This window comes from the organism of the source record quoted next, unplaced genomic scaffold (assembly GCF_019419815.1).
Source record: "Pyrus x bretschneideri cultivar Hongxiangsu unplaced genomic scaffold, Pyrus_bretschneideri_v1 Contig23, whole genome shotgun sequence".
Classification (NCBI taxonomy): Eukaryota; Viridiplantae; Streptophyta; class Magnoliopsida; order Rosales; family Rosaceae; genus Pyrus; species Pyrus x bretschneideri.
Genome location: NW_025999535.1, coordinates 178,358 through 200,827, shown reverse-complemented (window position 1 = coordinate 200,827; position 22,470 = coordinate 178,358). Strand labels below are relative to the sequence as shown.

At 37.8% G+C, this 22,470-nt stretch overlaps 3 protein-coding genes and 1 long non-coding RNA gene across 4 annotated transcripts; 2 read left to right on the top strand and 2 right to left on the bottom strand.

Moving 5' to 3' along the window:
* The first annotated feature begins 1,350 nt into the window (after window positions 1-1,350).
* LOC103967178 (protein HOMOLOG OF MAMMALIAN LYST-INTERACTING PROTEIN 5) lies at window positions 1,351-4,473 on the top strand. The gene is made up of 6 exons (XM_009380446.3): window positions 1,351-1,585; window positions 1,697-1,797; window positions 2,456-2,565; window positions 2,747-2,822; window positions 3,003-3,143; window positions 3,501-4,473. Exons 1-6 carry the CDS (start codon window positions 1,492-1,494, stop codon window positions 4,305-4,307), a joined length of 1,329 nt encoding a protein of 442 aa, XP_009378721.2. The 5' UTR covers window positions 1,351-1,491; the 3' UTR covers window positions 4,308-4,473.
* A 1,099-nt stretch (window positions 4,474-5,572) lies between these two features.
* Window positions 5,573-10,943, bottom strand: LOC108868696. The gene is made up of 2 exons (XR_001954885.2): window positions 8,641-10,943; window positions 5,573-5,998 (listed from the first exon to the last, which is right to left on the bottom strand). It is a non-coding gene; the product is annotated as an uncharacterized LOC108868696 (long non-coding RNA).
* A 4,866-nt stretch (window positions 10,944-15,809) lies between these two features.
* On the top strand, window positions 15,810-16,443 carry LOC103967177 (calvin cycle protein CP12-1, chloroplastic). The gene has a single exon (XM_009380445.3). It carries the CDS (start codon window positions 15,825-15,827, stop codon window positions 16,212-16,214), a length of 390 nt encoding a protein of 129 aa, XP_009378720.2. The 5' UTR covers window positions 15,810-15,824; the 3' UTR covers window positions 16,215-16,443.
* A 1,182-nt stretch (window positions 16,444-17,625) lies between these two features.
* LOC103967176 (bZIP transcription factor 53-like) lies at window positions 17,626-18,854 on the bottom strand. The gene has a single exon (XM_009380444.3). The coding sequence runs from the start codon at window positions 18,347-18,349 to the stop codon at window positions 17,921-17,923; it is 429 nt and encodes a 142-aa protein (XP_009378719.1). The 5' UTR covers window positions 18,350-18,854; the 3' UTR covers window positions 17,626-17,920.
* Window positions 18,855-22,470: the final 3,616 nt, after the last annotated feature.

Genomic DNA, 22,470 nt, shown 5'->3' with positions numbered 1-22,470 from the left:
GGTGTAGCCAGCCCAGTCTGCATCCGAGTAGGCAGAAAGATGTAACGGACTTTGTTTGAACAAAAGACCTTGAGTGATAGTGCCCTTGAGGAATCTTAAAATCCTTTTGGTTGCTTGCATATGTGTAACTGTTGGTGCATGCATAAACTGACACACCTAATTGACAGGAAAAGAAATATCAAGTCGAGTCCAAGTGAGATATTGCAAGCCACCAACTAGAAAGCAATATTCAGTGAGATTAGGTAACAAGTCACCACTGTGATCCAACTTTGCATAATTGAGGGGTGTATGACATGGTTTAGCTCCATCCATGTTATTCTTTTGTAAAAGATCAAGTAAATACTTGTCTTGATGCAGAAAAAGACTATCTTTGGTTTTGTGAACTTCCAAGCCCAAAAAATAGTGTAAAGGTCCTAAATCTTTGACTAGAAATAGAGTACTCAACTTTTTAATAAGTTGTTGACAGAGTGAAGCATTAGGACCACTAATAAGAATATCATCAACATAAACCAGCACAATAACCATGGTTGGAACTTTTAGTACAAACAAAGAGGCATCAGAGGATGATTGAGTAAAACCAAGAGATCTGAGAGCCTGAAACAACTTTTCAAACCATGCCCTAGGGGCTTGTTTAAGACCATACAATGATTTCTTAAGCTTACATACATGATGTGGAAGAGAGGGATCTTGAAATCCAAGAGGCTGCACCATAAACAGTTTTTCTTTTAAATCCCCATGAAGGAAAGCATTGCTAATATCTAACTGATTACAAAACCAGTTGAATTGCACATCAAATGTTAATAGGATTCTGATAATGACAGGCTTAGCTACAGGAATAGTGTGCCCAAGCAACTCAAAATTGGCTTCATCCATTCCTTGTTGCTGAGATGTTGTATGTCTTACTCTCCACGTGCCTAATTTTTTAGATCTTTGATCATTATAATGTTATGTATGCAAGGATATGTTATGTTGTATATTAAATACTACGATGCACGAATACAGCAATTCTGTCGCATATGGGATACGAGAATGAATACGACATACTTTCGACTCACATACGCTTGGATACGTTTTCTGGGGTAGGCGGGCGAGAGGACTGATGGGGAAGTTGCGGGGCATGCACGCAATCGATGTGGGGCTTGCACGCAAAAGTTGTGGATAACAAGACGAGTGGAATGGGGGCATTGCTAAGTCGAGAATCAAAGTAATTTTGGGCCGTATACTTCATGGCCCATTACATTTTGACAATAAGGTGGCCCGTTGGGTTTATCAACCCGCAAACCCGCGTAATCACTTGCTTTCTTCTTAAGCATTGACGACGTCGGCGTCCGAAGATACTCTTCTCAGACGATCAGACGTCAGACCCGTTGTAGAGTGTAGACTCTCTCTCTCTCTCTCTGCCTTGGTACTCAAAGCTTTTGCCTCGCCCAAATCGTCCCAAATCGTCTCTCTCTGTCGAATCGATCGAACAGAGGAAGAAGGAAGGCATAGATGGCGAGCGACAACGAGCCGGCGAAGCTGCTGTTGCCGTACCTCCAGCGCGCCGACGAGTTGCAGAAACACGAGCCTCTCGTCGCTTATTACTGTAACTCTTTCTCTCTCTCGCTCTTTAAACAAAACTGAAATTTTACGGGTTGTTATCTCTAAAAATCATATTTCTGACAATTCAATTTTTAAAAATTTGAATGGAATTTAGGTCGATTATACGCAATGGAGCGAGGGTTGAAGATCCCACAGAGCGAGCGTACCAAGACCACGAATTCCCTCCTCGTTTCCCTCATGAAGCAGCTTGAAAAGGTTCTTTCTGTCTTCCTTTTAACTGATTCTTTTTAACGTTTTTCTGTTTTGGAAAGATGGTCTTTTGTTTTAATTTGTTTCATCAACTGGGTCTGTTTGGTATCTGGGAAAAACTCAACCTTTGTATGGTCTTATACTTTGATATTCGGTACAAAAATCTTAATTCACCTCGATTTTTAGTTGCTCTATGCAACAATGGGATTACCCGTTGCCTAGCATCAGTGGCGAAATTAAGATTTTGGAATTTATTTTGCAATTGAATCTATGATATGTTTCTGCTCCATGGGATGCCCTTGCAAATTTTCGTATTTGGTTTCTTTAGTGATGTAGTGGTTGATTTTAAACAACAAGAGCATTTGTCTATTGCCTACCAGTTCATTGCTAAGAATCTTCGGGTTACGTATGATTATAAATATACAGTTGGAGGTTCGTCCATGGAGACTCAGATTACTCTTTAGGGACCAAAGATGGTTACTTTTTAGTGGAAAATGAAATTTGATTGTTGTTGCTTTAATTGTCTTGTAATGTCTCCCATGATTGGTCTTGAATTTTTACCAGATGACTTGTCCTGTTGATCTTTTTGACAAATTATTTTGTGATAAGATTCGTAGATTTTTGTTCCCCCATCTCAATGTATACTCACCCTTTTGCTCTGTAGGATAAGAAGTCACTAAAGTTGGGGCCTGAAGACAATCTGTACCTTGAGGGATTTGCCTTAAATGTTTTTGGCAAGGCAGACAAGCAAGATCGTGCTGGTCGAGCAGATTTGTAAGTCAATGTGTCCCTTGAGACTTTGAGGTGTCATAACACTACACCTCTAGGTTTCATGAAATGCAGAGCTCCTCCTGTCCCTTGTGCTTGTCGGCTCATGTTTTTTGACATATTTATATTTTATGTGGAAATTGTTAATAGCATGTGATACAAAAATATTCTTTTGAGCTTGTTGCAGGACTACTGCAAAAACATTCTATGCTGCAAGCATTTTCTTTGAGATTCTTAACCAATTCAGCGTGGTTCAGCCTGATGTGAGTTTCTAATTCTATTTCGCAATGCCACTTGATGTGTCATTATCCTTTTTGTTAGGATTAGATGACTCCATCTAAATGATTTGTGGTGTACATTTTTCTTTTCGGTATGTTATTACTAACTCGAAGGTTATACAGTTGGATTTTGAGGGTGACTGACATCTTTATGATCTTTTACAGCTTGAGCAGAAACAAAAGTATGCAGCTTGGAAAGCAGCAGATATAAGGAAGGCCTTGAAAGAAGGAAGAAAGCCTCAAGCGGGCCCCCCTGCTGGTGATGATGATCTCTCACTTCCATCAAGTGGAATGAGTGGTTCATATGTATGCTTATAACCTTTACAGTAGTTTATTTTTGAGCCTTTTGGATGAATCAAGGTTTTCTCGTTGAATGGTTTGATATCTTTGAATATATAACCTATTTGAAATGATTCCTTAGTTTTTCACCATTGAGAACAAAGTTGTAAAAATTCCAACCAGGAAAGAGAACAAAGTATAAAATTACGACAACAATTCTAAATTTATAACTTCTAGGCATAAGATTGTGGTGGTACAATCTTATGATTTGAGTAAGAGTATATGTTAAAACAATTGTAGTATATACTGAGAAAGTAAAATGTGTTCGTGTTAGTGGTTTTGTTTATTGTATAAAATGGTCTTCAACTATTTCTATCCTTGCAGGATCTTGGTCCAAGCGATGCTGCAGTTACCAGTCCTGGATCACAATCTGATCCCTCACCCCAGTTTTATGATGAAATTAACAGGCAGCATTCTATAAAAACTGCACCCCCGCAGTTTCAAGATCAGCATCCTACAAACATTGCACCGTCTGAGTTTCGTGATGATGCCAAATTCCAGCGTTCTACTAGCCTTCAGTCGCCACCTAAGTTCCATGATGAAGTCAATGGCCAGCATTCTGCAAACAATGCGCCACCGCCACCTCAGTCTTACCCTACTGCTGGTTACTCTTCCCATGATTTTCATCCACCTCCTCCAACAAATAGACCAGAAACGTCTGATTTTTCTCAGCCATACCACCAGCAATCCTACTCGCACGAACCCCAACAGCCTTTGCCACCTAACTATCCTCCTCATGAATCTAATTACTCTTATCCTAATTTTCAATCTTATCCAAGTTTTACAGAAACCAATATTCCAGCAGTCTCATCCCACTATCCCTCTTATTATCAGGGCTCTGACCCTGCCTACTCTCCCCCGTCAGCTCCTCCGACAACAAACCACCCTTCAACTACCCAATATCAGACAAGCAACAGAAATGGAACTGTTTCAGAACCTGCTCCTCCTCCTGCCCCTGCCAAGACGTACCAGTATGACAGTAGCTACCAGCCATCACCTGAGAAAATTGCCGAGGCACATAAGGCTGCAAGATTTGCAGTTGGAGCGTTGGCATTTGATGACGTGCCAGTTGCAGTAGATCACTTGATAAAATCGCTTGAAATGTTGACAAATCCATCAGCTGGTCGGTAATAAGCTCCTCGTTTCTAGGTGCGTGGAATTCCAGATGTTTCATGTAGTTTATTTGCGTGTTTACTATGTAAATATCACTGGATGATGGATTGATGCACAACTTTTTACTGTTATCGTGGAAACGTGATGCAGCATATGAGAAAGAAAACCGTTGGTTTATGCTTCATATTCTTTCAAGCATTTATGATTTTCTAGTTGAATTTGGTTTTCATTTATATTTGTGTAATATTCAAGCTGACCGACCATTTGCATGCACAAGGGAAGTCGGTGGACACATCATATGCCGGTGACCAACCGTTTTCTCCGATAAACCAACCCATGTGATATGGCTTCTCGCAAGCGATATTTTTACTCTAAGCTAGACTAAAAGAATGAATGAGATGCAGCTTGTTGAAGCGGAATGCCTTATCTACTAAGGCGATCCACTGCTTGTAGTTTTTGTAAGGTTTTTAGACAGATGAATGAATGAATTAAAGGAAAATTAATGAAAATAACTTGAAAACTTTAAGTTTCAACGATAAGGACAAAATAAAGGGTAAAGTAAATAGTATCATGATAGATTTTTTTAGTGTAAAAATGTAGTTTTTTGTTAAAATAAAAAGTACCGGAAACTTTTCATTAAAGTTCCCATTAATTAAACAGGGATTCCTCTAATCTTTGTTAACATTTTTCTGGCGATGAATTATTCTGACATATTTTCTGGTTGGCTGGCATTAGGCGTGTGCTCTGCTCTTGACTTTTAGCGCGAGGAGTTAACTGGTTAAGAAACTTTGCTGTTGGCAGCTTGGCATCATCATTCATCATGGTGCTTGACACGCCTCTAAAATCTATATATTCTGATACTTTCCATCTGACGTGGTTAATGACTTATTTTATGCTTTATACAAGCGATATTATATTACGAGTAGATTATTCAAACCCAAAGTTTCGAAAATGTTTGAATAAACGCTCTTATTGTTTATTGAAATTATAAGTCTTTTGAATTTTTTTTTTATACTTGAAGACTTTTGAGATATAAAAATAAATGCTTTTTAACTATTTTAATGTTAAATAGATCAATTTTTCAAATCACATTTATAAATCTACTTTAAAAATAAAAAATATTTAGATAAATACTTTTAATTAACTCTTAAATAATAATTTAATCATTAATAACCACATCATATGATTTACAAAGTTTAATTTAAATAGATAATCTCTTAAACTTCAAAACATTATGTATTCTTGCTAAGGCTCATAGTCTCGCCCTAACAAACGGAAATTAGTTACTACCAATCATAAAATAAAATATTATTAAAAATAAGGATAGAAAACACATTGAAATACAAATCTTCAAAGCCTAGCAAAGTTCTCCAAAATTTTATGTGTTCTTCTCCTCTCTTTTTGTCCTCTAACCCTAATGGCTAAAAAACCTTATTTATACTATTACATAATTAAAATCCTTAGTAGAACAGGTCTTCTAAAAACTAGAAAATATAATAAAATAAGATAATTAGGAAATACATTCCTATTCTAACTTTGGGAAATCTGTCCAGCCACAAATCAGCCACATTTTTTTACTTCCAAGGCTCCAAAACAGGCCCAAAAAGGCTAGAATTAAAGCTTGAGATGTCCCGAACATAATTACAGAAGAGCTCTAACCCAAAATTCGTCCGTTGCATCATGTGTTGCTCCAGAAAAAGTCGAATGTCCTACATTAAAAATACATAACAGAGTATCAATTTTCACACAAAATAACCAATAAATTAATACTAAGATAAGGGTAAAATATATAGTATAATATCAACTCATCAAATACTCCCAAACTTAACTTTTTGTTTGTCCTCAAGCAAAACAAAACTTAAAAAAACAAAAATAAAAGCTAGCAAACTAGAAACTTAAGTAAAACTTGACTAAGACAAATTTCACTTTAAGTTGCAAGCCATAGAAAACATTAAAAATCAGAACATCTTTTCAAAACTTCCAACTAATCCCACTACAGAGTCTAAGCCATTGTAAACACGAAAAATTCCTGAAACAAGAAACAAGAATACGTGTACAAAATATATTTTTGTATTAATGATTTTGGGGTTACAATCTCTTTGTAATTTGATCCTCTGATTCTATCTTCGTAGGGTGTAGGTTTGTGGATGAGTTGTTGATCCAAAGGGCCGTCGGGGCTTGATCTTGAAGAATGGGTGTATGAGTTTGTTGAGGTTGTTGATTCAAATGGCGGTTGGGGCTTGATCTTAGGATGAACGGATGATGAATGATGAACGATGAACACTTTCTTCAAGGGTCCGTCGGGGCTTGATCTTGAGTTGGTGGAAGTTCTTCAAGGGCCGTTGGGGCTTGATCTTGAAGGTTGATGGATGAGCGGATCTTCAAGGGCTTTTGGGCTTAATCTTGAAGAACGATTGGATGTGTGGATTTGTTGAGGTTGTTGATCCAAAGGGCCGTTGGGGCTTGATCTTAGGATGAACGGATGATGAACGATGAACACTTTCCTCAAGGGCCGTCGGGGCTTGATCTTGAGTTGGTGGAAGTTCTTCAAGGGCCGTTGGGGCTTGATCTTGAAGAATGGTTGTGCGGATTTCTTCAAGGGCCGTCGGGGCTTGATCTTGAAGGAAGACTTAACGAAGAACGAAGAGAGCTTTTTTTTATCCTTCGGGATTTGCTTGAGAGCTTTAGAGTTTCAAAGCTTCAAGGTTTTGGTGTGATATCAATTTCCCTTCCTTTCTTCCTCCTCAAAATGAATGCCTTGGCTTCCTATTTATAGAATTCCAAAACTTGATTTTTGGATTTAAATAATCAGATAAAATAAATCATTTCTGCCAGGTATTGACACGTGTCCTATTTGATGACTTTTCCAATTTATTTCGATTTTTCGTTGAGTCACACGCTACATGTAAAATTTATGTGACACGTGAGCGTTGAAATTTTAATTATTGGTCAACATTCATTTCACCGAAATTTTGATGTCTACAGCCATTTAGAATCAATTAAAAAAGAATTCATAAACTTCCCTTGGTGTAAAGTGAACCAACATAGTTAAAGAGACTCGACTAAAACCTTACCTCTCATCCTTTTTATTCAACACTTTGCACATACTAACTTGAAACGTAACTATTATATTTTTTTTTTTCAATTTTTATCCTTTTTTATTATTTTTTTCTTCTTTTTCCATTTTTTTTCAGTAATAGTAGTAGTCGTGCAATGTCAGTTCACTTAAGCTTTCGATCCAACTCATGTAACGAGCTTTAAGTCAACGACTCCCAAACCATAAGGGCTTTAGGGCACAAGGTGTAGAACACCCCTAAGAACTTACTAACTCAAGCTAAAAAGGCTACGAAACCAACTAACCACCCTACCCCATGCCAAAACTTTACCGTTTGACACGAGAATCATTGCTAATTAGGTAGGACTGACCCGGTTATTAAGCAAAGCCTCGGGTGGAACAATTATTACTTTATTTATAACAAATAAACTTCAATTTATTTAGAACAAAAATTAAAAATAAACTTAGACTAAAAGTAAGTGTTTCAATCTCACTCCTCACAAACCATGTTGATGTGAATGTGCAAATTTTCAAAGTATAACTCATGAATTAGTGTCTAACCAGCGATAAATATAAAAGACTCTAATGTAAGATTAACCTTCACCATGTCTATTTGTTCTAACGTTTAAAATAGACTATGGATATTAACTTTAAAAAAATGAAAATTTTTAACTTGACACAAAAATTAAAATCCTAAAATTTTACTTTCTCACCCCCAAACTTATGTTGCACCTTGTCCTCAAGGTGTGGAGAATAAAACAAAGATAAAGTAACGACAAAAAGAATAAACTATAAGATAAAAAACAACCTGAACTAAGATAAATAAACTAATCTATGTAAAAACATGAAAAGAATTAACAGAAAAACAAAATAATTGAGAAAAAAACACAATAATAAGGAAACTCAAGGTTCAGAGTCTATATCCTGAGCTGTGAGTTGATGTTCTTCAGGTACGAATATTGCCCTGGCTTTTACGTCTTCTAACTCTTTTTCTAATCTTTTAACTTTATCCTTGAGCATTAAATTCTCTTGGACAACGTTTTCTAAAAACTTAAGTCTACCCTCAAGATCTATAATCCTTTGAGATTGGGTAGATACATCTAGTTTTAAGGCTGCTACTTCTAGTTTTAAAGCCTTATTTTCTAATTATAACTCTCGAATACGTAAGTCTCGTGCTCGTATATCAAGTTCAAGACTGCGTTCCTTGATCGACTGGTCTTCTTGTGCAACAGGGGTATGTTTCACAAACTTAGTACACATAAAACATCCAATAGTTTTACAAGTACTACATCTAACCTTACACTCGTAACCAGGCCATCCTCCACAAAAACGGCACCGCTCATCGAGGCTTCCTTCATATGGTGTGAATATATGTTCACAGGCCATCTATCATGTTCTGAAAACTATCAATATTGAAGTCTCCAGATTCGCTTGGCAAGAAGTCGAAGTCTTCATATTCTTCGTCTTCAGGCTGTACATCGTCATACCCAGAGAACTCTGATAGGGAGTCATCTTGAGCATCTATAAATTCTACATCAGTGAAAATACTATAAACAGAATCATCACTGTCATAATCAGAATCTGCTGAAATAATAATGCATTCATTAAGCAACTGGTTATAGGCTGGTTGCTTACCTCGCTGTGGACATACATTGGCGAGATGTTCTTCGCTATTACATATATAGCTGGCACACTTATTTTTATATGGTTTCCTAGGGTTAGGTTTAAATTTCTTAACATGCTTCCTAGGATTGAAATTTCTCCTAAAATTCTGACTAGGCCTAATGTTCTTAAACGTCCTAAAATTAGGTCGTCTGTTGAACGGTTGCCTAAATGGTTGTGTAGTTCTATTTTATTTTTGAACTGGACGTCTAACTTGTTTTCTCTTCGTTCTTTTATATAATTTCACGAAGATCACTATATCCTTCTTGACATAAACCTCTACATGTACTTTGGTCTATAAGCTTCTTAGCTTGTTGGATTTCTTAACGCTGTCTGCAGAAATCAGCAAGCTGCAAAAAGGTGAATCTTATAACATAGCTAAGATTAGAATATTTAAAAGTATTCAAAATCTTACGCTGTTCGTCAGTGGTTGCTGCTGCTAGAGCTGCTTCTTCTTCTTTATAAAATCTATCCTTAATTGCTTGTCCTAGATCTTGAACCAATTTTGCAAGATATAAAACGCAAACTGGTTTATCATAAACTACTCCTCCTATACTAGCAAGTCTTAAAAACTCTTTAGAAAAAGCAGTAACGTTCTTCCTATTGAAGCGTCTATAGCGCGTTTCTGAATTGGTGAACTAAGTCTGTAAGGACTAGTATCACCGGTGGCTATTTCTCTAACTGTATTAACAAAGTTATTTATATTTAAATCTTGAGATATCCTGTGTTGTATAGTTTCAGGGTATCTGAACCTAAAATTTTCATAGGCCTTCTTAAAATCTTGACCTAAGAACGATTCTCCCCATTCCCATAAATCTTCAGTTTTGGAGAAAGTCTTTGTTAATCTAACATATTCACGCTTAAGTGCGTCTTCCCATTTATCAACTGCTTCAGGCCACATATCCGGCTGAATAGGTGAAAGGTTGAGTTCTAAACCATTTTCTGCTTTTTCAAGCCTAGGGGTTTCTCTAGGTTTTCCTCTAGCAATTTTATATTTATTGTTGTTGTTGTTGCTAGGGATGTAAGGCCATCCCCAACTGAAAGCTGGTTAGATGGGTCGTTTTGGTCCTCAAAGAATTATAATTCTTAGGCTATCTTCAACCGCAGGGTCCAGAGGGTCGAAAATAGCCCAAAAACCATCTCCAACCGAGGGCTAGGCCAAAGGGCTTGTGGACCCCACCAAACAAAAAAGGGCAAAAGGGCCAACCGGCTAGCCCAAAGGAGCCAGCCAGCTAGCCCCAGGTCGGGCCATAAATTTGAAACCATCGGCGAGCTGACGTCAGTTACTGTTATTTGATTTTTTTTTTTTTTTTTTGGGTCAACATTTTTAAAAAATATATATTTAATTACAGGCCCAGAGAGTATGTTTAGTTGAATGTTTGGGTGTTCTTTTTATAGGCTTTGGAGCTTGCTCAAATCTCTCCCACAGCCGATGTGGGACTCCCACCCACTTCCATTTTTTTTTTTATACTTCCCCTCCCATAGCCGATGTGGGACTCTCCCACCCACTTCCATTTTTTTTTTTGTCTACTTCCTCTCCCACAACCGATGTGGACTTTCCCACCCACTTCCCTCTTTTTTTTCTATACTTTAAATAAAACCTCTCACATTTGACTTGAAATATATAAGTTGTATTTTTTAAAATTTTACTTGCAGTTATTAAATTTAAGTTGTATTTTTTAAATATTAGTTGTAGTTTTTAAATTTAAGTTGTTGTAGTTTTTTTAATTTAAATAATAAATTATGTTTGGCCCCTTGACCCTCGATTGGAGATGGTTTTTTGTGACAGTGCTAAAACGAGCTCTATGGTCCTTTAGCCCTCGGTTGGAGATGGTAAGAAATATGGCTCTGCACTGTTCATTAAAATATTAATTTCTTGGAGGGCCAAAGGGCTAAAACGAGCCATCTGGCCATCTCTAACCGAAGGCTGGCCAGAGGGCTCGTTTTAGCCCTCTGGTCTTCCAAGATATTAATATTTTAATGAACAGTACATGGTCATATTTGCCTTATTCTCCAATCGAGGGCCAAATGGCCAAAGGGCTCGTTTTAGCCATGTCACAAAAAATCATCTCCAACCGAGGGCCAAAGGGCTATAGTATGGAATGTGAAGAATTAAAATAAAATAAGGCAAGACAGTATGAAATGGTGTAAAATATGTGAGAAATGGTGTTAGAAAAAAAAATTAGAAATAAAAAAAAAAAGTAGGCTGGGACCAAAAAAGTTCATAAACCCTAAACCTAAAGTGGGCTGATAGATAAAAAAAAAAAAAAAAAAAAAAAAAAAACACCGGGGCTAGGCAAGTGGAAAAGAAAACAAAATGGACTAGCCAGCGGGCTGGCTGGCTGAAGGTGATCAGCCGGTTGGCCCTCTAGCCCATTTTTGTCTTGTGGGGCTCACGAGCCCTTTGGCCTAGCCCTCGGTTAGAGATGATTTTCGGGCTATTTTCGGCCCTTTGGACAGTTCCGTTGGAGATGGTCTTACCATTTCCAACTGAGGGCCATAGGACTCGTTTTAGCCTCGTCACAAAAAACCGTCTCCAATTGAGGGCCAAAGAAAGGGCAATAGTATGGAATGTGAAGAATTAAAATAAAATGAGGTAAGATATTATGGAATGGTGAAAAATATGTGAGAAATGGTGTAGGAAAAAATTAGAAATAAAAAAAAAACGTCCAAAAAAAAAAAGTGGGCTAGGACAAAAAAAAAAAAAAACCCAAGCCCTAAACCCTAAAGTGGGCTGGGCAAATGGAAAAGAACCAAAAAAAAAAAAAATATATATATATATATAGGGCCAGCCAGCTGTCTGAAGATGACTAGCCGGTTGGCCCTTTTTTGTCCAGTGGGCCAGAGGGCCAGAGGGCTGAAAATAGCCCTAAAACCGCCTCCAACCGAGGACCAAACCAAAAAGCTCGTGGGCCCCACTGGACAAAAAAGGGCAAAAGGGATAACCGGCTGGCTAGCCCAATTTCTTTTTTTTTTTTTTTTTTTCCCTAGCCCACTTTTTTTTTTTGACGTTTTTTTTTTATTTTTAAATTTCTAATTTTTTCCTACACCATTTCTCACATATTTTTCACCATTTCATACCATCTTACCTCATTTTATTTCAATTCTTCACATTCCATACCATAGTCCTTTGGCCCTCAGTTGGAGATGGTAAGAAATATGGCCATGCACTATTCATTAAAATATTAATTTCTTGGAGGGCCAAATGGCTAAAACATCTCCAACCGAAGGCTAGGCAGAAGGCTTGTTTTAGCCCTCTAGCCCTCCAAGAAATTAATATTTTAATGAACAATGCAGAGCCATATTTCTTACCATCTTCAACCGAGGGCCATAGGGCTCGTTTTAGCCTTGTCACTAAAAACCGTTTCCAACCGAGGGCCAAAGAGCCAAACATAATTTATTATTTAAATTTAAAAACTACAACTAAAATTTAAAGACTACAACTTATATATTTCAAGTCAAATGTGAGAGGTTTTATTTAGAGTATTAAAAAAAAAAAAGAGGAAGTGTGTGGGAAAGGAAGTAGAAAAATAAAAGGAAGTGGGGAGTCCCACATCGGCTGTGGGAGAGGAAGTATTAAAAAAAAAAAGGGAAGTGGATAGGAGTCCCACATCAGCTGTGGAAGGGATTTGAGCAAGCTCCCAAGCCTATAAAAAGAAAACCTAAACGTACTTTATGGGCCTATAATTAAATATTTTAAAAAAATTTGGCCCCAAAAATAAAAAATTTAAATAACAGTAACTGACGTCAACTAGCCGTTGGTTTCAAATTTAGACCATCTCCAACCGAATGGTCCAAAGGGTCAGAGGGCTGAAAACCATCTACAATAGAGGGTTAGGTCAAATGGCTCGTGGGCCCCACATGAAAAAAAATGGCTCAGAGGGCCAACCGGCAAGCCATCTTAAACTAGCCAACCAGCCCGCTGGCTAGCCCATTTTGTTTTTTTTTTCTTTTCTTTTCCACTTGCCCAGCCCAGTTTTTTTTTTTTTTTTTTGTTCTTTCAGCCCACTTTAGGTTTAGGGTTTAAGAACTTTTTCGGTCCCAACCACTTTTTTTTATTTTATTTTATTTTAATTCTAATTTTTTCCTACACCATTTCTCACATATTTTTCACCATTCCATACTGTCTTACCTTATTTTATTCAATTTTTCACATTTCATACTATAGCCCTTTGGTCTTCGATTGGAGATGGTTTTTGGTGACAGGGCTAAAACGAGCCCTCTGGGCAGCCTTCGGTTAGAGATGGCCTTAGACCATCTCCAACCAAAGGGTCCAAAGAGCCGAAAATAGCCTGAAAACCATCTCCAACCGAGGGCTCGTGGGCCGCACAGAATCTGAATGGGTCAACCGGCTGGCCACTTTCAGCCAGCCAGCCCACTGGCTAGCCCAATTTCAAATTTTTGTCCATTGCCCAGCCCACTTTAGGGTTTAGGGCTTAGTTTTTTTTTATAGTCCCAGCCCACTTTTTGTTTTTATGCCCAGCAACCTTTTTTTTTTTTTTTTAATTTCTAATTTTTTTCCTACACCATTTCTCATTTATGTTTCACTATTTCATACTATCTTACCTCATTTTATTTCAATTCTTCACATTCTATACTATAGCCCTTTGGCCCTCGGTTGGCGACGTTTTTTGTGACAGGGCTAAAACAAGCCCTATTACTATTTGGCCCTCAGTTGGAGATGGTAAGGAATATGGCCATGCACTGTTCATTAAAATATTAATTTCTTGGAGGGCCAGAGGGCTAAAATGAGTCATCTGGCTAGCCTTCAGTTGGAGATAGTCTTATGGCCCGGCCCGGGGGTAGCTGGCTGACTCATTTGAGCCATCTGGTTGGTCCTTTGGCCCTTTTTTATCCACGACCCACGAGTCCTTTGGCCTAGCCCTCAGTTGGAGACGGTTTTGGGGCTATTTTCGCCCCTCTGACCCTCTATAACCTTCGGTTGGAGATGGTCTTTACCGAAGGCTGGCCAGATGGCTTGTTTCAGGCCTCTGACCCTCTAAGAAATTAATATTTTAATGAACAGTGCATGGTCATATTCCTTACCATTTCCAACCGAGGGCCAAAAGGTTATAGCATGAAATGTGAATAATTGAAATAAAATATGGTAAGATAGTATGAAAGAGTGAAAAATGGTGTATGAAAAAATTAGAAATAAAAAAAAAAGGCTGCTAGGCATAAAAACAAAAAGTGAGCTGGGACCATAAAAATAAAAAAAGTAAAAAATAAAAAAACTAAGCCTTAAACCCTAAAGTGGGTTGGGCAATGGAAAAGAACAATAAAAAAAAAACAAAAAACAAAAAAAGAAATTGGGCTAGCCAGTGGGCTGGTTGAAAGTAGCCGGCCCTTTAACCCTTTCAGATTCCGTGGGGCCCACGAGCCCTCTGGCGTAGCCCTTGATTGGAGAAGATTTTCGTGCTATTTTCGTCCCTCTGGACCTTTGGTTGGAGATGGTCTAAGTTCCTGACCTATAGCGGCTAGAGTTGTCTGGTATAACTCCAAATTCATCTTCTTTCTTCTTTCCGCTACCTTCAGCTTGGTCTGCAAAAACTACTTCTGGTTCAGAATGTTCTAGCTTCAAACTTGCTAGGTCTTCTTCTATACAACTTAAATCTGTAAAGCTATCTATCTGGAAAATTATATCCGTCTCCATCTAGATATTTCTAACTTGGTTCATACTCTTATACGTATGATCAGGCGGTTTGATTTTAGCATCTCTTCCTCTAAGTGATTCCATCGTTCCATATAAATCTGTGATGGTTTTATCAAATTTAACCTGCATGTAATGTATAGATTCTGCAAGTCTTTATATTTTCAAGCTTTTCTAGTCTTAAAGCTAGACTCACAAAAACTTGGTCCATTTGTTCTTTAGTGGCTAAAGTGTTTACCATTCCGTTTATATCTGGAAATTCAGCACTGTCATTTCTTTTAACAATTTTCTTTATAACAGAAATTTGTTGTTCTAACTCAGTAAATCTTTTGATGCTTATATCATGTTTAGAATTTACTTTTAGACTAGCAATTTGTTGCTGAATCCTATAAGTCATACAGCCAACAAAATTTAACTGACCTGTCACGCTGATATTTCCCAGATCCATACCTGGTACTACGTGAGGGTAATGCCATGAAAATTGTGCGTCCTTACAAAAACTGCACAACTTTTTACGAAGGTAAGTATCTCTTTCATCCAGAGGTCTTTCCGAAGAGAAGATCTCCTTCAGAACTTCCTTAAACGCAACAAAAGTCGTAGATTAAGATCAGGAATATTATATCCTCCTGGACCATAACGTCTTCACCTGAAATATAGCCGTCAGGTGCAGGTAAACACACTCTAGGACCTCTAGGATTAATATAAGAAATTAACATCATTTCCCATTGTATTTAAATATTACCTCACAGTTTGTTATTGAAATTGAAATTGTACAGGACTCGGGGATCTCGATCTCAAAGCCGGCTGATAGAAGGTTTCAGGAATAAGCTTCTTGCTCCATTATCAACTGATGACCACTTAGGCTGGTGGACCATGACTCGTACAAAAATAATTGAGAGGCCCTCTCAATTATTCAACAAAATACAATAAATAAAGAAAAAGTGGTACAGAACACTGAGAACCCCAAAAAGAAAACTAAAATGCATTCCCTGTTCAAAAGTGTGATTTTTTTCCCGTAAAATATCTCAAGTGTTTCCGACGTGGAAGTAGATGATTGGCTGTGATATGATAAGAAGTGTGCGATCCTGAACCGTTGGAAACACCAATTAAACCTCATGCTCGTAAGCACCTCACCACTTCGAAACCAGAAAGAAAGAGAGGAGGAGAAATGGCAACCACCACTACAGTCGCCGGAGTGAGCCTCTCCACCCCAAGGGCAGCGTTGTCAAAAGCAACAGAGGCACCGAGGGCATTTCAATCACTCAACATCCCCACCTGGAGAAGCTACTCTTCCGTTGGCCGCCGCATGACCATGGTAAGGCCAGTAAGCGCAGCACCAGATAAACTGTCGGAAAAGGTGGCGGAAAGCATCAAGAGCGCCGAGGAGAAGTGCTCGGACGACCCGGCAAGCGGGGAGTGTGTGGCGGCGTGGGACGAGGTGGAGGAGCTGAGCGCCGCCGCCAGCCACAAACGTGACAACCAGAAAAGTTCCGACCCCCTGGAGACATTCTGTAACGACAACCCCGAAACCGACGAGTGCCGTACTTACGACAGCTGATCGATGGATCTCAATCTACCTATGCCTTGGCCCGGCTTTGAGGTTGTCGTGTTTTAGATTTCACAGTACTTTCTCTGTCTCTGTTTATGTTAATTAAGATGGACTAAAACCTGTTGTTGGGATATTGTCATGAAAAACTTACTTTGGAATGTTTTTTATAATTATTTTGCATGATGATATGATACAGTAGCATGTTATAATATATATGTTTAACATAAATTGGTGATTACTTTATCAGCTTCCAAATATTATAAAGAAGCTTTGCCTTTATTACTATTTGAATCTCATATTTCATTTGTGGAAAGGGATTTTATTTGCATTTTAAAATGGAATTGTTATTGGCATTTTAAAAATCTTATTCTACCCTTCAAACTTTATATATTTGGAAGAAAAAAAAAAATACACTTGTGAGGAGTGTAGAGTTAGATTTTTGAAATGCCAATAACAATTCCCTTTTAAAAATGTTGATCTTGTCAATTATCAATTAAATACTGGACGTATTATCGAAGGGCCGGGTATAAGTAACGAATCGGGTACTTAGAATAGAGAAAATAAGAAAAAAGAACCGGAACGATTAGTTCTCAGGTTGGTCCAATTCTTGATTTCGAGGTATTTTGTCATGGATTTTTGATAATCTGATTTTATATGCAGGGGGAATTAGGAATTGAAATGATTGCCATGCTCATATTTTAGTAAACACCAGAAAATTAGGAATTCGAAGTCTCCCAGTTCTTATACTGTGTAAGTAAGCATGATTTAAAGTTGTATTCAATAGTTCACTACATTAAGCCAAAATGATTGACAATCTATCGTCAAACTCATTACAAATATATATGTACTACCATGTTTTTATGAGAAAAAAACTTGCATGATACGAGTGCACTATTAAGGTTTTTTTATTATATGTCATGTTGTTGGTAAGAAACGCCACTATGATGATGAATGGAATTAAAAATAAGGCCTATCTACGTAGAGACTTGGTTGTGCAACTAGACCAACTGTTCGTGCGCAACGCGTGGATGAATCATAGGTGATTGGGGTGGTGACTGGTACATCATGCATAGCATGTGGGAGTTGTGGGACAACCCTCCCCCAGTTTCCGGTTTTCTGTTGCTTTTGCTTGGGACTTTGTCCAAGCTCAATGGGAAGTACATTATTTTTCACTAAACACACGTTAACTATAATATTAATATGAAGTGTGGTTTAATCTTATGATTATGTAGGCTGTGTGCTTAAAAAATCGATCGCAGACGTGAATTAGATCAATTAGTCGTATCAATCTTGATTGATAGGGTGTGCCCCTTGTACTCGAGTGCAAGTTTGTATAACCGGAGTGTAGTTTCGAATATCATCTTAAAAATATAGATAATCAAACCTATTATGGAGGTTAAGCGTTTGGGAACAATTTCAATTACCAACAAAAAGAGCAACTCTACATTCCACAGCTAACAAGCACCACAAACATTTGATTTATACAGACCAAATGAACAACATTGTACACACGGTTCGGTTCCAAGTTCCAACAGCAAACCCAAATGCACTGCTAATCCATCATGAAACAAGCTTGTGCAAAGACACTGACTACAACAACTATTAATTAAAGACACCAAAAACAACTGAGGCTAACATCAACCCAACAACTAAAATCGAAATCAAAAGACGAACACCACCAAAACACTGACAGACAGAAGCGATGAAGATCGTCATCAAATGAAGAACATGCCGGACGAGGCCGGGATGGGCTGCGACGGGTAGGGGCGCTGCCATGGCTTAAGCAGAGGATCATGCATCTCGGGGATGTCGACCGAGAAGCCGCTGACCTCTTCGAATATATGGAGGACCGAGTTTAACGACTGCAGTCGATCGGTGAGCTCCATTGCTTGAGCTCTCAGCACATTGTTTGCAGACTCTATCTCATTGTAGCTCCGCTCCCTGGCATCGACTGTCTGCCGAACCTGATTGTTCGACATCTCCAGACGGGTGATCTCAGTCGTCAAATCATCAATCTGCTTCTGCTTCTTCATCCTCGAACGCCTCGCGGATTCGCGGTTGGACAGCATCCTCTTCCTCTTCTTCTCGTCCACCGTCGCGGACCCGTCGGATCCTGAGCTAGATTGGCGCTGAACCAAAGACATTTCTTCCTTTCTTCGGGTAATTTACCCAAGAATTGCAAAAATTAGGAATTGATGTTTGTTACCTAAATTAGATTAGGGTTGAAAGAATTGGGGCGAAAATAAAATTAGGATTGGGATTCGAATTGGAGGCAAGGAATTGATGCGATTAATTCATGAGAAAACGTAGAACCAGTAGAGGAAGACAACGGAGAACGAGTGAAGCAGACGGATACGATACATAATGTCATAGAAAGACTAGACCCATTGATTTAGATTTCTACAAACCCAGAGTTTCCAGGCCCCCAAATCAGATCCGATCGAATTGGATTTCAAGAACCTCAAAAAAAAACCCAAAGTTGAACCTCAGATCTAGAATCCGATCAGAGATTTCGGATCTAACGAAGGAGAAGCAAGCGGAAATGAAAATCTAGAGACAGAGAAAGAGAAAAGGGGGGAAGAGGACTTATCTGAAAGGCAAACGCGCGGCGGAGAAATATAGACGAAATGAGACGGAAGGAGAAAGAAGGTTTAGTAAGGTGTGGGAATGGGCTTTTATAGCAGGAGATGGGAGGGTTTGGTGGGTGTGGAAAATAATAAATTAATGACTTTTTTAATAATAACGAGTGCTAAATGCTAATTTGGTGCGTCATGGCTGACGTCAATGGCGAGGACGGCTAATACGTTAAAAAATTATAATAGGATGAACCTAGAACAAGAAAAATATTCTTTTGTTTCTCTTGTCCATTAAATTGTTTATCATTTAAATCACAAAAGGAAAGTTCTCCTTTATTCAGTAAAATTATCTTTGTTTTCGTAGTTAAATTATTACGATTAAATTACGTAAACATCTTGTATTGATTTTTTTTAAAAAAAAAATATATAAAGTGTAAGAGGAGAGAAGAAGAAGAGGGATTTAAAGAGGAGAGAATCCGACTTCAATTTGGTCACCCTTATTTAAGAGAGAGTAAAATTCTCTCCCCTCCTATTCTCATCTTATTCTCACCCCTCCTCTCACATATTCACTATTAAAAAATTAACATAAAACATTAACGTGGTTTAATCGTAATCGTTCAAATAGAAGAAAAAATAAAAGAAAAATGAGACTAAAAAGAAAGAGAATCTTACTCCATTTAAGGACACTAAAATTTAGTGGTGTGCAAGACTAGACTATTCTGAAACTTATAATACGCATTGCGTATTCAAATCGAATTTTCATTTGTCTTTGTGCATACATATTTCTCTCTTAGGAAATAAAATTCCAGTTATCAAATTAGGACAACTAATATACTTGAATAGCGGATTTCTTCCACTAAGGTTACCGGATCAAGTGATCCGGAGCTTTGAAATTTCATCCAATAGTAAATAATTATTATAGCTTTTAAGGGGTCAAAACAGGTGGGCCGTTGGATGAAATTTCAAATGTCCGGATCATTTGATCTAGTGGTCTTGATGGAAGAAATCTGAATATGATCTCCCCTTTTATTTCCAAGTAAAAAAAAATAGAGTATGATTCTCTCTCTTCTTATTTTCATCTCCTTCTCTCCCCTCCTCTCACATATTGTTTTTTTGTCTTATTATCTTTATAAAAAAATCAATATAAGATGTTGACGTGGTTAAACCATAACTATTCAAATATGAGAGCAGGGAAGGGAATAGAGATTAAAAGGGAAGATAATCTTTCTAAAAAAAATATATAGAGACTTGGAAAAAAGGAAAGATTATATCGACACGGGTCCCAGTCTCATTCAAGCAATCATTTTGTTTTGCCTTTGGCCCTTTGCCTTTATGGAAGATCTCTTGAAATATTAGCCTAATGGAGCGTAATAATATATATATATATAAGTACAGTGCAAGGACAGCTCATTTTTGCTGACGCACCTTGCCATTAATTGCACGGTGAAAAAAGGTAGTTGCACGCGCCATGACATTATGCTCTGGATATTAGAGCACTTCCAGCATGTGCTCTCCCCTGAGGGACAGGCCCGTGAACAGTGGCAGAGAGCCCGAGCAACCAAGTCCAGCATGTTCTAGCGATGGAGCCCGAGCGAGACTGAGGGAGAGGCCCGGCACGAGTTAGTAGTTCGAGAGCCCGAAGGCAACGTGACGTGGGCTGACGTCAGGGTGACGTCAGCCATAATATAAATTATTAATAAAAAAAAATTAAAAAATTGTAAAACCCAGGCTTCGAACTCAACGACTCTCGCCGGAGTTTGTCGCCGAGGTTGATGAACACCCACATACAAATGGTAGAGATCCTCCTCCGTCGCAACTGCCGCCGCACCCCACACCGCCTTCGCCCCCACGCACTCGCAATCCTCTTCCTTTGGGATTTGGGATTTGTTTTCTGGGGAAAGAGGAGAGAAAGAGTTTGGTTAGAGAGCGGGGAAGATCGGGACCGTTGATGGAGGCTGAGGTGGGTGGGATGGTGAAGATGGAGGAAGAGAGGCGGTGGTGGGGTGGTGAAGATGGAGGAAGAGATGAGGAGGGTTTGGGTGCGTCGGGGGGTTGTGGGGGGGGGGGGAGGACACAGGTTGAAAAGAAAATGTTTGGGCTTTTGGAATGGTTCCAACGCACCATGTGAAAGAGCAGAAGAAAAAAAAATTAATAATAATAAAAAAGGTTTTGGATTGGGATCACCATGTGAAAAGAAAAAAATTAAAATAATAAAAATAATTTTTTAATAAAAAAAGGTACAATGAGACCGATTAAAAATCATATCCGAAATTACAAATAAAATTATTTTGTATTATTTAAAAAAACTAATATTTTATTGCCTATTGTCAGGGTTATTCAAGTGCAACGGTAAAGATGCAAAAAGTAATTATTGTTTATTAAGGGCAGTTACTGTTCACTAGGTGGATTAAATAGTGAATAGCCTGGGGGAGGGTTTTCCCACGGTGGAAGTGCTCTTACAGAAGGCAGGAACTTTCTCCTTTTCTATCATTTTATTTTCAATTGTTTTATTTTTCACGCATTTGCTTCTCAATTGGTTTTTTATGAGTAATGCTATGAAAACTAAATTTAAAAATAAAATTTACAAATTAAATAACGTGTCATCAATAGGAAATGAGCACGCTTACGGCTTATCAACGTTTAAGTAATAATTCAATCATTAACTTTCATATCATTTAGTTTACAAAATTTAATCTACAAATTTAATTTCCCTAACATTACTTTTTTCTTATTTACACATTTGGTTTTCAATTATTTTATTTTAGGGAATAGCAATATTCTCTTTTGGTGAGGAAACATGTTATCTTTCTTATTCTAATGTTTTTATAACAAGAAAATGTTAGGTTTTATTCTTGCTAAAGATAAATTTAAACTACATTATTATAGCTCGTATATTATGAGGCCTAACCCACTCTTCAACTCTCTTAGTGTAGAAAATGTCGTTCGTTCGTTCAAAATAAAAAACAAGCAAATGTTTCCATTTGCTAATAAAATTGCTTTTGCAAGTCGTATGTTATTAGGTCTCGCCACCAAAGAGACTATCAATAACATTTTTCCACCAACTACTTGTTACTGTTGGCTTATTTTTAGCTACACTTATTAAAACTTGATTTCAATCTCGCTTTTCTCCTTCAAACTCAAAGTCACAACTTTCGTCTCTTAAACTCGATTTTGATCCCATTTTAATCCCTATAACTCAAAATTTGCCACTTTGTTTCCTAAATCTCGATTTTGATCTCACTTGCATCTATTAGCAAAATGACCATTAACACTTGTTTTTACATAGGCTATTTATAATACTTTTGCACGCAACATCGATTACTATTTTTGCATGCAACATTGATTATTGTTTCTATACATTTTTGTACATACTATCATCAACCATTGTACCCCACTATCGTGTATTATGTATGGAGGGAGTGGAACAAATGTAAATTCAAGAACTTTGTGTCAACTCGATGAGGTGGTTCTCAACTCTATTAAGTACTGGTTTGGTACTAAGATGATTTTATAAAAAGTGGGTATAAAAAAAAGCTGAACTCAAAAAGGTGTTTGGTAAACACTTAAAAACAGCTTATTTTCACAGTTTTGGGTGAAAAAAAACCTGAAAATGTGAAGCAACAAAAATGAGCTTATTCTCACAGTATAACAGAAGCAGTTTTTTTCAAAGCACAGTAATACCAAACCAG

Bases quoted from the DNA above. Each gene is read 5' to 3' on its own strand.
- LOC103967178 (XM_009380446.3), top strand. From the start codon at position 1,492: ATGGCGAGCGACAACGAGCCGGCGAAGCTGCTGTTGCCGTACCTCCAG. The intron at 1,798-2,455 runs GTTCTTTCTGTC...TTTGCTCTGTAG, and splicing joins TCATGAAGCAGCTTGAAAAG to GATAAGAAGTCACTAAAGTT. The intron at 2,823-3,002 runs GTGAGTTTCTAA...GATCTTTTACAG, and splicing joins TCAGCGTGGTTCAGCCTGAT to CTTGAGCAGAAACAAAAGTA.
- LOC103967177 (XM_009380445.3), top strand. From the start codon at position 15,825: ATGGCAACCACCACTACAGTCGCCGGAGTGAGCCTCTCCACCCCAAGG.
- LOC103967176 (XM_009380444.3), bottom strand. From the start codon at position 18,349: ATGTCTTTGGTTCAGCGCCAATCTAGCTCAGGATCCGACGGGTCCGCG.